General features: G+C 48.5%; 1 protein-coding gene across 1 annotated transcript; it reads right to left on the bottom strand.

The window, feature by feature from the left end:
• Window positions 1-1,931: 1,931 nt before the first annotated feature.
• On the bottom strand, window positions 1,932-14,831 carry LOC121433506 (galactose-3-O-sulfotransferase 2-like). The gene is made up of 4 exons (XM_041631960.1): window positions 14,753-14,831; window positions 5,259-5,345; window positions 3,740-4,022; window positions 1,932-3,296 (listed from the first exon to the last, which is right to left on the bottom strand). The coding sequence occupies exons 1-4, from the start codon at window positions 14,779-14,781 to the stop codon at window positions 2,478-2,480; spliced, it is 1,218 nt and encodes a 405-aa protein (XP_041487894.1). The 5' UTR covers window positions 14,782-14,831; the 3' UTR covers window positions 1,932-2,477.
• Window positions 14,832-15,330: the final 499 nt, after the last annotated feature.

Below are 15,330 nucleotides of genomic sequence, written 5' to 3' on the forward strand. Positions count from 1 at the left end.
GGTTTCCACCACCCGAAGGCTCAGAATGCCATCAGTCAGGGACCTGAGGCCTATAGCAGGGATTTCCTCATTTTCCTGGGACCCGTCTGCCTAACATTTCTACCGATATATTTTTTTATGTGTCTTAATTTATGACTTTCTTTGTTCTGGTACTATGAAAACTTCATCAAACTGTTTCAGGTAGGAATAGGAATTCAAGGTAACCTAAATTGGTGTTCCTGGGTCATGATCACTCACTCGCCTTTGGCTCCAGAACAAACTATCTCTTATCCCCTTGAGGTGAGAGTTGTGTTTTTGTGTGAAAAGAATAAATATAGATTAGAGTGCAGGACAGTGCCCATTATTGCTTCCTGTGTATTGGGACAATGATTAGACTTTGGGTAGAGTCTTTAATAGGAAATAAATATTACTTTGCTTAACTGATAACTTAATTTTTATGTCTATTTTAGGTATAGTTGTAAAAAAATGTATGAATGAAATGGGATCCATGTTTATAAAAATTTTAAATTAAGTCATTGAAACTTATGAATCACTCCTACTCTAATTTAGGAATAGTTGTAAAAAAATAATGTATGAGTTAAAATGGGATTCATGTTTATAAAAATTTTAAATTAAGTCATAAAAACTTATGAATCATTCCTAAGTACAAAACAATGAAACATCAGTGGCTGACTATAATTCAAGTACTCTTGGCTTTTTATAGTCTAAGAAAATAGTGTGTGTGTGTGTGGGTGTGGGTGTGTGTGTGTGTGTGTGTCTGCCAACAAATATATCCTATTCTACATAAAGAACATTTTTCCTGAGAGAAAGCATGTTTTCAAAGAAACAAAATATTTTCATGAATTGCTCATACACACATGTATATATATATATATATATATATATATATATATATATATGAGACAATTGAAGGTTGTCCCATATATTCAATTGTCACATATATATTTACATACATATACATGTATATGAATGAAAGAAACAACTGAATGCTCTTTCTTCCTGAGTCTTTCTTGAAATTAAGGGTTCAGGGCTGGGGACATGGCTCACTGTTAAATCACTTGCCTAGCACACTCGAGATCCTGGGATCAGTCTCCACAACTGACAAAAAGAAAAAGAATTAAGTCTACTAAGAATGAAAAGTTCTAATTAAGGAACCAGAGAAATGTCTCAGAGGCTAAGAGCACTTCCTGCTCTTCTAGAGAACACAAGTTTATTAAGAGTAATTTCATCCAAATTCAGAAGCTTGGTTTCGCTTTTGTTTGATTGGTTGGGTTTTTTGTTTGTTTGTGGTTTTCTGTTTTGTTCTGTTTTGAGACAGGATCTTGTTTTGTAGCCCCAGAAGTCCTGAAACTCACTATTATGTCCAGGATAATCTTGAACACAGAAATCTGCTTGCCTTTGCCTCCCCAATGTTGGGATTAAAGGCCGGTGCCACCATGGCATTCTTGACTAACTCTGTTCACTTTGGGAAAGTCAGTTTTCAATTTACAATGTTCTTTTGGATTGATAAATTCGTTGTACCATCTCTAAACTCACTGACAATTATTTTTCTTAAAGTACCCCTATTAAATTGCTGTCCAAAGGAGCACGGGCCCTCTTGCCCCGAGCTGGAGGCTCCTACACAGAAGAAAAGCCTCCACTCAGACTCAACAAACACAAAGTTCAAGCTGAAGCTGTAGGCTGAGCATGTGACAGTGACACCTTGCTTTTCCCAGGCTACTTGGTGTTAGGCACCCCAGGTAACCAGGTTTCTCATCCTGCAAGAACTGGGGGCTGGGGACTTAGTAGCTCCCCACAAATGACAAAGAGAGGCACCAAAAAAAAAAAAAAAGTCCTTGAGACTATACACATCGTGGTTTCCAAGGCAACCAACGGTCCCTGGGACCCTCTGAGCACCGTTGTCAAGTCCAGCACGTTCTCCTTCAGGATTGTCCAGTGGGACACTATAAGGTGGACCCACCTGTGTGCAGCTAACCAGCAACTTTCACGTCTCTCAGTCTACACCGTTCTTCAGAAAGCCAAAGATGGGAGGCCACCTGTTCACCCATCTCCCCTGGGCCCACCTTTGAGCTGCTTCCTGAGCGCTCTATGCAAGCCTGGCTCTGGGTCCAGTGCTGAATCTGTGGGGCTAGAAACTCCCAGGGAGCCTTTCTGAGCCTCTTCATGGGTCGCCAGGCCATTGCCTAAGCCCTTGTGCTCTCCGAGGCTGATGTTCACCTGATGGCCTGTTTAGTCTGACTCCTGCAGACAGATAATTAAAGGCATTCAGGCCTGTCCAGGACGTGTCTCTACAATGGTTGGGTTCAGCCAGAGTCCGGCTGTGCCTGTTGTCTTAGGTGTTGGGCCCTCTCCCCAGAGCTGGGGATAGGTGGATCTCTACACAGAGGTTTCACCCTGTTCTTCCCTTGGGAAAGGTAGGCTGGCAAGTTTAAGGCTCCCCGGGAAGCCTGGGGAGAAAGGGTCATTTAGCCAAACCCCTACTTTTTCGGCAAGGGTATGTCCTTTGGAGGCTTGTCGGGAAACTGCAGCGTGTACAAGTGGGCCATGTATTGGAGCTCTGGCATCGCCATCCTCTGACAGATGTGCAGTGTAGCATTGTCCAGACCCTGCCTAAGATTGTAGCCCAGAATTTCAGCATCTCCGGACTGATAGGGGAGCATATTCTGATCTTTTATCTGCGTCGTGTTCTTGGGCTCGGGGTCCTGAAGACACAGGGTGGTGAGCTCTCGACGCCTCGCCCGCAGCTGCGCCAGCTCTTCCCTGAGCTGGCGGGGGCTTACCTCCGCGTACAGCTGAGCCCAAAACGTGCGGTTGAAATGCTGGTAGAGCTGCCAGTCCAGCTCGCACCAGCGCTTGGCACGCTCCTGGCTCTCTGGATTCAAGTGCGAGATCGTACGCTGACTGCGTAGGTTCAGCTTGAAGGACACCACGTCATCCAGCTGCCAGCGCAGCCGCCTGCGCAGCAGCACCATGGACTCATCGAAGTAGTCCGCGATGAGCACCAGCTGGAACTGGCGCTCCACCTCCGAGAGGCACCTGCGAACGTAGCCCTCTTCAGCCTGAGCATTGTTATCGAAGCCAAAGTCAAACCACATGTTGTTTCTTGCATAGGCATTTTTCAGGCCCACGCTGACGTTGTAGTACTTCCACGGATCTGCCAGGAACTGGTCCAAGGTCTTGACTTTCCGGAAGGCAGGCGAATATCTCTTATAGTAGATGAAGGAAGACTCCAGCTGGGAAACTGGGTTTCGTAGGATGGACAAGTAGAAAGTGTCATTGGGCATGACTTTCTGCACCTATTTGGAAAAGGAGGAAGTGGTACCCCAAGACTCCTGTGTTAGATGGACTATACAAAGTTCCCAACTCCCACCTGTCCCAACTCCTTCGCACACCGCAGGAGCAGGTGCAACAGACAGTTCAGGGGCAACAAAAGCCCAGTATGTTCTTCCAGAACCAGAAATTCAGGGATATGAGAGAGGGTTGAGATGCCCTCAAGAAGACAGAGTTGGGGCTACACGTCTCATGCCAAGAGCAATTACAAGCCACTGGCCGCTTGAAGAGAATGGCAGGGTCGGCAGGCAGGCCTCTCCACCCCTACAACTTCAGACGACTCCTGCACTGACTCTACACCCCACTCCACCCCACCTCCGCCCGTGCAAGCACCACGGTCACTCACAACCAAAACTGCAGGCGAGGCAACCTCCAGCCCGCCCCGTTCTCCCACCTCCACGTTTCCCACCTCAGGAAAGTTGAACCGCAAGTGGTTGCCCATGACGTTGAAGTGATGATCCTGTGGGCCATTCTGCTCCATGCCCTCCACGTAGCGTGCCACGAAAAGCCAGGGGTAACCCAGGTGGAACATAGAGTCCTTGGGCAGCGCCACGGACAGGTTGTGAGATTCCGAAAAGCGGTAGAGAATGTTGAGCATGGTGCTGCTGGCTGTCTTATGTGTCTTGAGGAACATGATGTTGGTGACCGGCATAGAGTCCCTGGAGGAGTCCTGGGCCTTGATCCTGAGCAGACTAGGAGAGACGGTGTAGGCCACCATCATTAAAGGGGCCACAGACCCCCAACAGCATCCCCCAAGTAGCACCTCTCAACATGGGATCCCTACATTGTCTCCTTTGGCTTTCTTCCAGTGCTGTGTCCTGTCCCCGTCCCTCCTCCCCCCCCCACCCAGCACCACCACTCTGTAATCTTGAGGTCCGGGGGGGGGGGGATTTTCTGTGACAGATATGATTTTCCCCTTGCAACAAGATGCCCTCAACAGCTGTTCTTTCTATACTTTCTGTTCTCATACAAGCTATACACTCATACCTAAAACCCCAAGCATTCCCCTAGGCCCCCAAACCTGCTGTCGGTCTCCCAGGGCACCCTGTGTGGCAGTGGTCCAGTGACTTCAGACAAGATAACCAGCCTAACAAATGCCAGGATACACCCAGATGGCCTGGGTCCCCAGGCACCTTCTTGTCTCTTTTTTTTAAAAAAAATGTGCATTGGTGTTTGACCTGCGGGTATGTCTGTGTGAGGGAGCCAGATCCACTGGAACTTGAGTTACAGACAGTCATGAACTGTCATGTGCGTGCCGGGAATCGAACCCTGGTCTTCTGGAAAAGAAAGCCAATGCTCTTTAAGGCGTCTCTCCAGTCCACAGCTTCTTGTGCTAATGTAGGCCAGTAAGATGGACAAAAATGGTGAGGAGCAGGATCCAGTGGATCTTGGGACAGTGTGTTTCCTCTGAGGACAATTTACCCCTCGTCATACAAATCCAACTGGAGGATGCATGAAGGCCAGGAAGATAAGACCCTCCCGGAATCCTGGCCTGGGAGGCAGTTGGTTGTGCAAGTGGGCATAGATGGCCACCCTCTGGATGGGGTAGCCCTGGCAGGCAGGGGAGTGAGTGCTTTGGGGCCTAGTGACAAAGGAGTACAGTTGTGACCTCCCCACCCAAAAGCCATGCTTAGAAAAGCCAAGCCGTTTTGTAGACTGGGAGGTGGCCTTCCCACGGCTCCCACTGTAGACCCAGCTCTCCTCAGTTCCCTTCCCAGGCCGGGCTGGCTAGGCCACGCCTGCTCCCCAGAGCTGCCTCAGAAGGCTTCCAAGCAGGCTTGCCATCATAGGATACATGCCCAGGACAAGCATAGCTTAGCACTTTCTCCCAGAGAGGACTCCGAGGCTCAGTGAGAACGTGAGCGCTCTTGGAGCTGCAGGAGAAGAGCTCAACCTCCCAGAGCATAAGGCACCTGCGCAGAACTTACGGCTTAAACTTTTCGACGTCCACATTCAGGAAGCCCGCCATCAGGAGCACAACCAGCACCAGGAAGAAGAGTGCCACATGGAAGGACCTGTGGGCAGTAGCAGCTCAGTGTTGCTTGGATACGCAGCCCCACCCACTGCTCCACAAGGAACCCTGTAACAACCTACAAGCCCGGAGCAGGGTACTCAGGCATGCTCATCTCTGATCACCTAGGACTTGGGGGCTTCTCGGGCCCCCCAAGCCCCTGAGCTGCAAATGGGTGATTGCAGGGTAGATGCATGGACTGAGCCCCAGGCTAAGGCCCCAGCCCCCAATAGGAAAGCAGTTTTAGTGGCCTTATAAGAACACTCATGGGAACATCGGAATTGGTATCCTGATGAGAAGACAGGCACAGAGCTTGCCTCCTCTCTGCACCCGACCCTATCCTGTGAGGACAAAAAGAGGTGCTGTCTTCAAGCCCAGGAACACACACACACACACACTTCCTTCTCACAGTCTCTAGCTTCCAAAGCACCAGAAGGACTGCTCTTGCTTAAGGGTCCCTGCGTGGGGAGGGGCTACATCAGGCAAGTGGACACCTTGGGACAGAGAGGGAGTGTGCTGGCATTCCATCCTCTGAAGCAGAAGCGTTTTCGCTGCTGCTCTGCGGCTGATTGTGCCTCAAGCTAAGTCACAGTGAAAAGCTTACTCAGGTGCCAGAGCTGCCTGGAGGGCAGGCCTCTGCTGGGTCCTAATTCTTAGGACACAGAGCTACTGCATGAGGCACAGCCACCCTGGCCCAGGACATCCCTGGACATGCAATAGAGTATTAGAAAACCATCTCTTCCTAACCTTGGAGATCTTGGTTTGGGGTTGTTTCCCTGCCTTTGTAGCCCTCCCTGCCTGTACCTAGGATGTGTATTTACCTCTCAATGTCTGGGTCTGGTTTTCTAATGAGCACACTGCTGTGTTTGCTCTGTGAGGAGGCACCTGCTCCCCAGGTTCCCAAGCATCCCACTGGCTCCTCCTTTTCCTAGAAACAGGATCGTGACAGGATTTTTGCGCTCTCTGACAAGCTCTGGAAGGACACATGGACAGTTAGCAGGAGCGTGTGGTGCTCTCCTGATATTGCTGTGCCTCATACACCACATGACATAAAACAGATAGCGCCCACAATCTAAGTGGGCAACAGATGGAGTGGGTTAGGATTCCAGTTCTCCGAGAGCTGTATCTAGCACCTTCCTGGGCGTGGACCCTGAGCTTTGTTGATGACTATATGACTCCCGGATGCTCAGTCTAAAAGGCTATACGATGTACTCGGTCACCATTCCCAGGTGACCTCTCTGCCATGCATTGAGAGCAGACCCATGGTAGCTGGCAGGGAGGAACCCTGGAACATCACCCACTCCTCACCTCTATGTGAAAACCCACTAATACCCTGTGGCTTGAGGTTCAGTTGTAGATCCTAATTTTTAGGTGTTTTGAGGAGTAGGAGGAAGTTAAGTTTTAAGGGCCAGATTAGTCTGGGACTTCCCCTGAAACCCTGGGCATGGGAAAGAGTCATTGTCTAAACATACTTGTAAAGGTCAGTAAAGACCTGAGGCCAGGACCTTGCAGGGAGCTATGGCTTCAGATCCTAAGAACTTAATTTTTCTTCTCTTTAAAGAGCTATGGTTCCCAGTCTCAATGCCACTGAGTGCTGATCTGTGGCACTTGGTGTTGTAGAATATTATTTTAAGATGTGTTACATTTGTTTATGCTGTGGAACATTTGTTTGATGATACAAAGGTGTGTTGCCTTCTTTTATGTTGTATTTGTTTTACTCTATGGAGCTCTGTTACTTTGCCTGTCTAAAACATCTGATGGTCTAATAAAGAGCTGAACAGTCAATAATGAGGCAGGAGAAAGGATAGGTGAGGCTGACAGATAGAATAAATAGAGGGGGAGTGAGAGAGACCAAGGTTTGAGAAAAGAAGGGACCAGCCACTCAGCCAGCCATAGACTAAGAGTGAAAGTAAGATATACAGAAAGAAAGAAAGAAAGAAAGAAAGAAAGAAAGAAAGGAGAAAGGAAGGAAGAAGGAAGGAAGGAAGGAAGGAAGGAAAGAAAGAAAGAAAAGAAGACTATAAGCCCCAAGGTAAAAGGTAGATGAGATTATTTAAGTTAAGGAAAGCTGGCTAGATATTGACCTCATGAGGCCCAGTGTAACTTCCTAAGCCTAACTTGAATTTGGTGAGGCCCAGTTTAACTTCCTGAGCCTAACTCAGCACAGCCTGACCTAGGCCCACCTCTGCCCAGCCACCGCTGACATGGCAGGATATTATTGGCCTTTATACCACACTCCACCTCACCCCATCCCAAGACTCCAGCCCACTACCTCAGCCTTATATAAGTTCCTGCCCTGATGCAATAAAGTTTAAAATCCTGCTTTGACAGACTCCCGGCTCAGTGTGTTTCTCCTCGGTGGCCAGGGGGGAGGTCTAGGTTGTTTGACACTCACCATCTGGCTCAGCCCCAGGGAAAGACCGGCAGGACTAGCTGCTGGAGAACCCTGCAGCTAGAAACAAGCCAAGCTAAGGCCAGGCATTTATAAGTAATAATAAGCCTCCGTATGTGTTAATTTGGGAGGTGGGTGGCAGGCCCCCAAAGAGCAAAGAGTAAAAAAAAAAATCGACAACAACTTGGTGTACTTGAGATACCCTATGTTCCCTTTGTACAACATTGCTGATATCTTCTTGCTGATGCTATCCTGTTGTATGATAGCCTTTTGCTGACTCTGTCCAATTTCCCCCTACAAACAACATGTAAGATGCTATACTTCTTAATAAACTTGCTTGTCATTATCCATCAGGTTATGGAAGATCTTGTGCTTCCAGCTTTCCTGGCTTCTTTATTTTCTCGTTCCCAGGCATTCCTGGGGTCACCGAAGAATGACCGGTCCAGGCTGAGTTTGCACACATGGCAGGACCTAGCGAGGTCATACATTTCACAGGCCAGAAAGGAAAAGAACCTGACCAGGGAGGTGGTAGGTCTCATCCCCCAGGACACAGTTCCTCTAATCATATTGTCAACATGAAGCTCCTCTGTCTTATGTTTTCCTTACATCTAGTTAGATTTGCTAGCGTTTGCTGCCGTTGTAGACAAAGCATTTACCTAGGTTCCCCTTCTAAGGGCTCACTGCTTGAGCTGCCTGGGTACCAGCTGTTCTCTGATCTCCTCCTACCAGGATATTTAAGACCGTAGCAGTAGGAACAGATGGCACACATCCTTGCGGGCTCCAATTGGAGGCTTTCGGCTGCGTATCTTTTCTGGGGTGTGTACAACAGTGGCCCCTGCTGTACACGGCCCGGGTTGATGTGTCACACAGTGGCCAAAGCTCGAAACGGGTGTGGAAAGGCAGTTGGGAAGCTTCTTCCTGGTACTCTGAGATAAGTAAGTGTTCCCCACCCCGCCTCACTGTACCTGCTAGAATTCGGGCATCTGGCCTGGCCTGTCCTAGGGATCGTGACAAGATATGAGGACTCATCTGCAGCCACTAAGAGCATCTCCTGTGCACATTCACTACGTTCCCTTTAAAAGGTGGGCCTTGCCCACCTCTCTCTCTCTCTCTCTCTCTCTCTCTCTTTCTCTCTCTCTCTCTCTCTAACAGTACCCACCGCCCTAAGCCTCTGTCTCCCAGGTGAGTCCGTCTGTGTCCTAGCTGCATACGGGGCTGTAGTTAAAAGGCTTTTGTTGAAATATCTATCCGGCCTGCTACTGACTGCCTTTCTCTGGTCTTTGTCAGCTTCTTCGCTAACCTACCAAGCTCATCTTCAACTTTCCTAGTCCAGGCCTAGAGTCAGCCATACCTCTTCAAGGAGCACCGGACATGTCTGGCAGGAAACAGTCCTTAGGGATCCTAGTCTAAGGGCCAAGGATACTTGTTGCTCCAAGAGGGCCAGATCTTCCAGGTCTTCTGCATAGATAAAGCCGGGGCTCCACATATGACAGAAACCCTCCTGAGGCTACTCCTACATGTCTGATTCAGGGACTACAGCCATTAACTGAGCTTCTTCCAGTCCAAATTATTTGTCTCCTGTCTTCCACACCCTCAGTGGGGCTCCCAAAGACACAAGCCATGATAGATGTGGGCATTCCATGATGACATTAGCTACTTACTATACCTGTACTGAAGAGCACAAAAACCCCCTTAGGACCCCAGGGCAGCCCCACTACCCAATGCCCACCTCATTGTGCCATTCAAAGCTCTACCCTAGCCAGGATGGAACATGTCACCTGTGCTGGGTATCAGCCATGTCTCCAACACTCCCGGGAAGTCTGTATAGACAAAGAGCTCAGGAGCTACCCTGAGGAAGAAACTAGACAGACATCACAACCACACTGGGCCAAAATTGGCCAAATGTCCTCAGTTTCAGGGTCCTCTCTCTGCCAGATGAGCAGGGTTGACACCGAGGCAGGGGGAAAACAGAAAGGAGCAATGAGGCTGTGGAGTCTCTGCTGGAGATTCCTCATGAGTTAGAGGGGCTTCCCAAGCACAGTGTAGGCACCACCTCAAGTTAAATGCTGTTGAGTCATTGCGGTTACCACTCCCTGAGAAGTTGGCTGCATGGTAGTGAATTGTTTACAGCCTTATATAGTTAGGGTATAATAAGAGTATGTTATATGTGTATATAACGTTATATAGTGACAGTATGACTTCCACTTGATAAGAACGGTGAGGAACCCAGCCAGATAACAATAGCTCACCTTCTGTTCTCCCCCAGCTATCACTTTGGTCCTCCACATAAAAATCCTTCCTCAAACAGGCCACCTTTCACTGGCCTCCTCTCGGATTCATAAACTTTCAGCGCCCACTAACCATCTGTCTTGGAGCTTGCTGGGAATGTACCTTTACAGGGACAGCCCACAGTCCAGGGCTCCCAAATCATAAACTGAAGAGGGCTCCAAGCCTATACCACCTGCCCCTGCCTCAACACAGCTCATAACCCTTCACATGCCCTCCCTGCCTGAGCTGGGGGCCCACACAAGTCATAGTCTAAGACCTGAGACCCAGCCCGGTCCTCTACATGAGGACAAATAGGAACTTCAGTGTTTTAAAATAAATCTTGATTTTCATGTGCAGAAAGCAAAAGAAACTCTTTCCTTCTTTCTCAAAGCATTGACTTAAACTTACCACTGTGAGCAGAGCACACCTTTAAATCCCAGCACTCAGAAGGCAGAGGCAGGCAGATCTCTGAGTTCGAGGCCAGCCTGGTCTACAGAGTGAGTGCCAGGACAGCCAGAGCTACACAGAGAAACCCTGTCTCAACAAAGAAACAAATAGAACACTTTCCACCGTGAATCCTCCTGCCCTCAAGATAGATGTAAGCATGTCTAAAACCTTTGCAAGCCTTCTGCCAGCTTCACAGACCATCACTGTTTTCCCAGGACTTCTCTCTGAATAGATCCATGACATAAAACCATCTGGTGCCTGGCTCCAGGTCATAAACCAGCTTCCAGCTGCAATGACAGGAGACATTTCTTTTTCCTTTAAACTTTTCACTACATTTAGGTATTTATTGTACATATGTATGCATGCATGCTGTGTCATGCAAGTGAGGGTCAGGGGACACTCTGCATGAGTCATTTCTTATCTTCCACCATGCAGGTTCTAGGAACTAAGCATGCATATGACTGGGTATGGTGATGCACACACCTTTAATCTCAGCACATGAGGGGCAGAGGTCAGTGAATCTTGGGGCCAGCCTGATCTACAAAGCAAGTTCCAGGACAGCCAGGACTGTTACATAGAGAAACCCTGTCTTAAAATCTGCACCCCCCCCAAAAAGAACATGGATATGAGGGGGCATATTTCCCATGACTCCCACACATCCCTACCTGGACACCATCTTCCACCCCCAGACAGCCCCAGACCTTTGTCTATTCTACCCTTAGATGGAGGACAGAAGCTAAGGTTTTTACTTAGAACCTAGTCCCCCAGGTATCCTCTCAAGCCCTCCAACTCCACTTTTTCCACAGCCTGAGTGTCTCAATCAGCTCTTCGAATCAAGAGGTTTCCACCAAGATGGCCTGCTAGACATGGTCACAGGTGCCAGGGTAAAGGAATCTTGTGATCCAGTTGCCCCAACTACCAAAGAAAGTACGGACCCCATCTGAACATCAAAGATGTCACCTTATCTGCTGCTAAATCACCCAAGCCAAGCTTGGATAATTTTAACAAATAGGTTAGTTGGACCAGTGTAAATGGAGACCACATTTTTTGTTTCCCGGCCACCCACACCCAAATAATCACACAGAAACTTCATTAATTACAATATTGTTTGGTCAATGGCTCAGGCATATTCCTAGCTATCTCTTACATCTTAAATTAACCCATTTCTATTATTTTATATTTTACCATGAGGCTCATGGTTTGTTACCTCACATCTTGCTTCTTGGGCCACTACATGACATCTGTCTGACTCTGCCTTCTTTCTCCTTGCATTCAGTTTAGTTTTCCCTCCTAGCTATAGTCTGCCCCGCCATAGGCCAAAGCAGCTTCTTTGTTAACCAATAATAATAAAATATATTCATATCATACAGGGGGAATCTCACATCAGAACAAAGGAGGTTTGCTGCCTGGAGAAAACAGTCTCCAGAATGTTCTACTTCCCTTCTCCAGTGGAATATTCCAATTCCCTTTCCCAGTGTGGCTGTCAGGCTCTGGTGAGCTACCAGGACAAACAACACTTTACGGGGAATGACTCAAATTATCAAATCTTTTTACCCAAGCACCTGGTCCCACCATACTTCCCCAACCTTTACTGGAAAGAAAGGCTGTGAAAGTCTAAGGCCACAACTCTCATAGATCCCAGCATGATTCAGAGAGAAACAGTAGTCACGGCATCTTCCTGCAGAGCCCAGAGAACAGGGGTGGGCTAGCCCCTGCTGGTGGCTGAGTCCTATGCGACAAGGGTTACTCCCAGAAGTGGCAAACACTCTGTGGTCCTGGGAGTATTAGAAAACTTGTACAGGGCTGGAGAGATGGCTCAGAGGTTAAGAGCATTGCCTGCTCTTCCGAAGGTCCTGAGTTCAATTCCCAGCAACCACATGGTGGCTCACAGCCATCTGTAATGAGGTCTGGTGCCCTCTTCTGGCCAGCAGGCATACATGCAGACAAAATATTGTATACATAATAAATAAATAAATAAATATTTACCAAAAGAAAAAGGAAAAAAAAAGGAAAACTTGTACAGTTCTTCCAATCTGGCCCACCTAGATGCTCTGGTGGTAAACCCTGCCCAGTCTGAGACACCTATGCAGAGAGGCAAGAAGCAAAGCTACTTGTAAGAATGTGTGCAACATACCCCTTCCCAGATGCCAGACCTCTGCTCTTCTCAACTGTGGCACCTCTAACCCACCCTCAACCTATCCAGTACAGGCCTTGGAGATAAACTGTCCGCCCCAGGGCCACCTGTCATGCTAGTCAATGGGTAACCTGACCTCTACCCACCAGAATAGGAGGTGAGACCAGCCTAGGACCCCCCTGGAGAGCCACAGCATGAATCACTTGCCAGTGATCCAGAAAGTTGGGCATCCCTGGACCAGAGAGTTTTGGGTGCCACACACAAACACCTTCTAAACAGTAGACAGGTAGATCTGTGGACAATAGGAACAGCCTCTGAAATATGCTTCTTTTCAGTTTTTCATGTCAAAAATGACATGAAAACTCCAAGAACTATCCTTCCTACTGTAATGGGACATGGACTTTCAACAGGCCAGGGTACCTTGTCCTCTCTTAAGATTGGAGGGGGGTGGAGGAAGGGTGTGTAGAGGGAGTGTGAGGGGAGGGGAAGGAGAGGAGGAAGTGGGAATTTGGATTGGTAATTTTTTTAAGTAATAAAAAAATTAAAAAAAAAGAAGTTAGAGCTCATGGGCCAAGCAATGTTTTAATTAATATTACCACCCTCTCCTCCATGTCTTCCCTACCTCCCACACCTGACTGCATCTTGGCGAAGGCGTCATTTGGCTCTCAGCCAGCCAGGTTCTAAGGATGCAGGTCTACAATACGGTCAGGTGGCCTCCACAAACAAAATCGTATACCACCTACTTGGGACCTAGCCATTAGTCTCCAGGGCCTGTTTGCATCACAACGCAAGCTTTTCTACCTTTTCTACAGTTCCTGGAAAGGACACTCTAAACTGTTGAGCTGCCTGCAGGCTGTGTGGTTGTGCTGCAAGGTCCCAGCTTTGCGAGCTGTCACCTGTGCTGAGGTAGGCTTTGGTGAGGCAGCTGTCTTTGGGTCACTTCTGCTCCTGTAAATAAACTCTCCCATATTCCTGTAATAAATTCCTGTAACTCCAGTACAACTTATTGGTTCACCAAGCTGGACTTTGGTGGTATCTGTCATAGGCTCCCTATCTGGGGTGAGTAGATAGGTATGTCGTGTCTCCCCAGGAAAGGTTTGTCACACCACAGACATATGACACCACACTCAGCCTCAGTTCTAACCTCACCCACATGTGGCAGACTGTACCCAAATGCCCTTACTTTACCCGCTACTCTTCAAAGCCAGCTTCCAAAGTGGGATCCAATAGCTGGTCTCAAGTGACAGCTTATCAGAGGACACATAGACTCCATGGCCACATCACACACACACACACACACACACACACACACACACACGGAGATGCATACTATCCACAAGGTCACACAGGTCCCCGTGGGCAGCTCTGTCCCTGAAGGAGACTTCCCCTGGACTCAACACTCTAGGAGCACAGGTTTTCAGAAGGCCTTCAGACTCGGGTCCCTAGAGGCAACAGGAACCTGGAATCCCCTAAGCTAAGGGTTGCCCTGAAGTTACAGAGGTTTGTGCCTTACCCCTCACTAACTAGGAAACCGCGGAGCCTATTCTTTACAATATGCCAGCAAGATCCATGAGGGGGGGGGGGTGTTTACATGATTCAGAGCAGAGGCCAACTCTCTCTCTACAGCTGTGAATCAGGGCACTATGCCCGGGGCTCATAGCCCAGACATTCTTACAAAAACCAGGGAGGGACCCAGCCATAGGGCAGGACAGAAGTCACTTAACCAAGCTAATAAGTCCCTGACCCCAGTGCCTTCCCACCAAAATCTCCAGCCCAAATAATCCAGGTAAACTGCTCCATATCTCTGTGCTCAGAGTGTGGCTTTCTCATGCAGGGGCTTCCCAAACTACAAAAAACGCTCTCCTGTCCAAAGTGAAACTGGGCCTGGGGTATAATGCTATGGTTGAGGGCTTGCTTCAACCACAAGCTGCAGGTGAAATCCCTGGGTTTAATCCTCAGTATCAGAAAAATTAAAAAAAAAAAAAAGTTGACAGGAAATCTAAAAAGATTGATTTCAAGAAGGTGTCTGCACTGATTTCCCCAAATCCAAGCCAACTTCCTTTCAAAGACAGAAAACCGTCAACATATTTTGTCAGCTTCTTGAACTATTCTAGAAGGAAAGCAAGTGCCCCCCCCCCTACGCTGACCACCTAAAGCCATACCACCTTACCTCTGTGTGCCTCCCAGGATGGACAGCATCCTGACTCAGAGCCTCCAACAGAGATGGGCAGGGAAGTAGTGGTCAAGACTACTACTGCCTTGAGTATGAGACAGCCCTCTCTCAGCATGCCAGGTAGGACACAGCTTCAGGGGAAACTGAACTTAAATCCCTAAGAAGCTCACCTGCAGGCTCAGGTGCCACCCCAGGCCCCACCCTCTACTCCCCACCCCCACCCCAGTAACCTGGTTTAACTGCTGTAACCTAAAGAGGAATCGGACTTCCCTTAAATTCAGAAGGGAATGCTGGCCCCTCCCTCACTAGGTTTCCTCCTCCTCCTCCTCCTCCTCCTCCTCCTCCTCCTCCTCCTCCTCCTCTTCCTTCTCCTCCTGTATCACTAGGTGGGGCCCTGGCAGCTGGGATGTCTGTCTGACCCAGGAAAATTTCCCTGTTCAGACTCATGTTTTCGCCTTCTGCACCTTCCATGTTAATCCTCAGTCTCGGAGGGAGCTGCCCCAGTGGTGGTGGTGGACTTTTGGGGGTGTTTAGACACACATTCCCTAATTGTTGTGGGTAATAGAGATCTGGGA

This window comes from Microtus oregoni, unplaced genomic scaffold, assembly GCF_018167655.1.
Source record: "Microtus oregoni isolate MIOR12 unplaced genomic scaffold, Mior012 000038F_ref0000394, whole genome shotgun sequence".
In the NCBI taxonomy this organism is placed as follows: domain Eukaryota; kingdom Metazoa; phylum Chordata; class Mammalia; order Rodentia; family Cricetidae; genus Microtus; species Microtus oregoni.

What these genes read in the sequence shown, in the direction of transcription:
- LOC121433506 (XM_041631960.1), bottom strand. Translation starts at nt 14,781, where the DNA reads ATGCTGTCCATCCTGGGAGGCACACAGAG. An exon ending in GACGTCGAAAAGTTTAAGCC is followed by an intron (nt 4,023 to 5,258) that starts GTAAGTTCTGCG and finishes CGTCTCTCCTAG; the next exon opens with TCTGCTCAGGATCAAGGCCC. An exon ending in TGCGGTTCAACTTTCCTGAG is followed by an intron (nt 3,297 to 3,739) that starts GTGGGAAACGTG and finishes TTTTCCAAATAG; the next exon opens with GTGCAGAAAGTCATGCCCAA.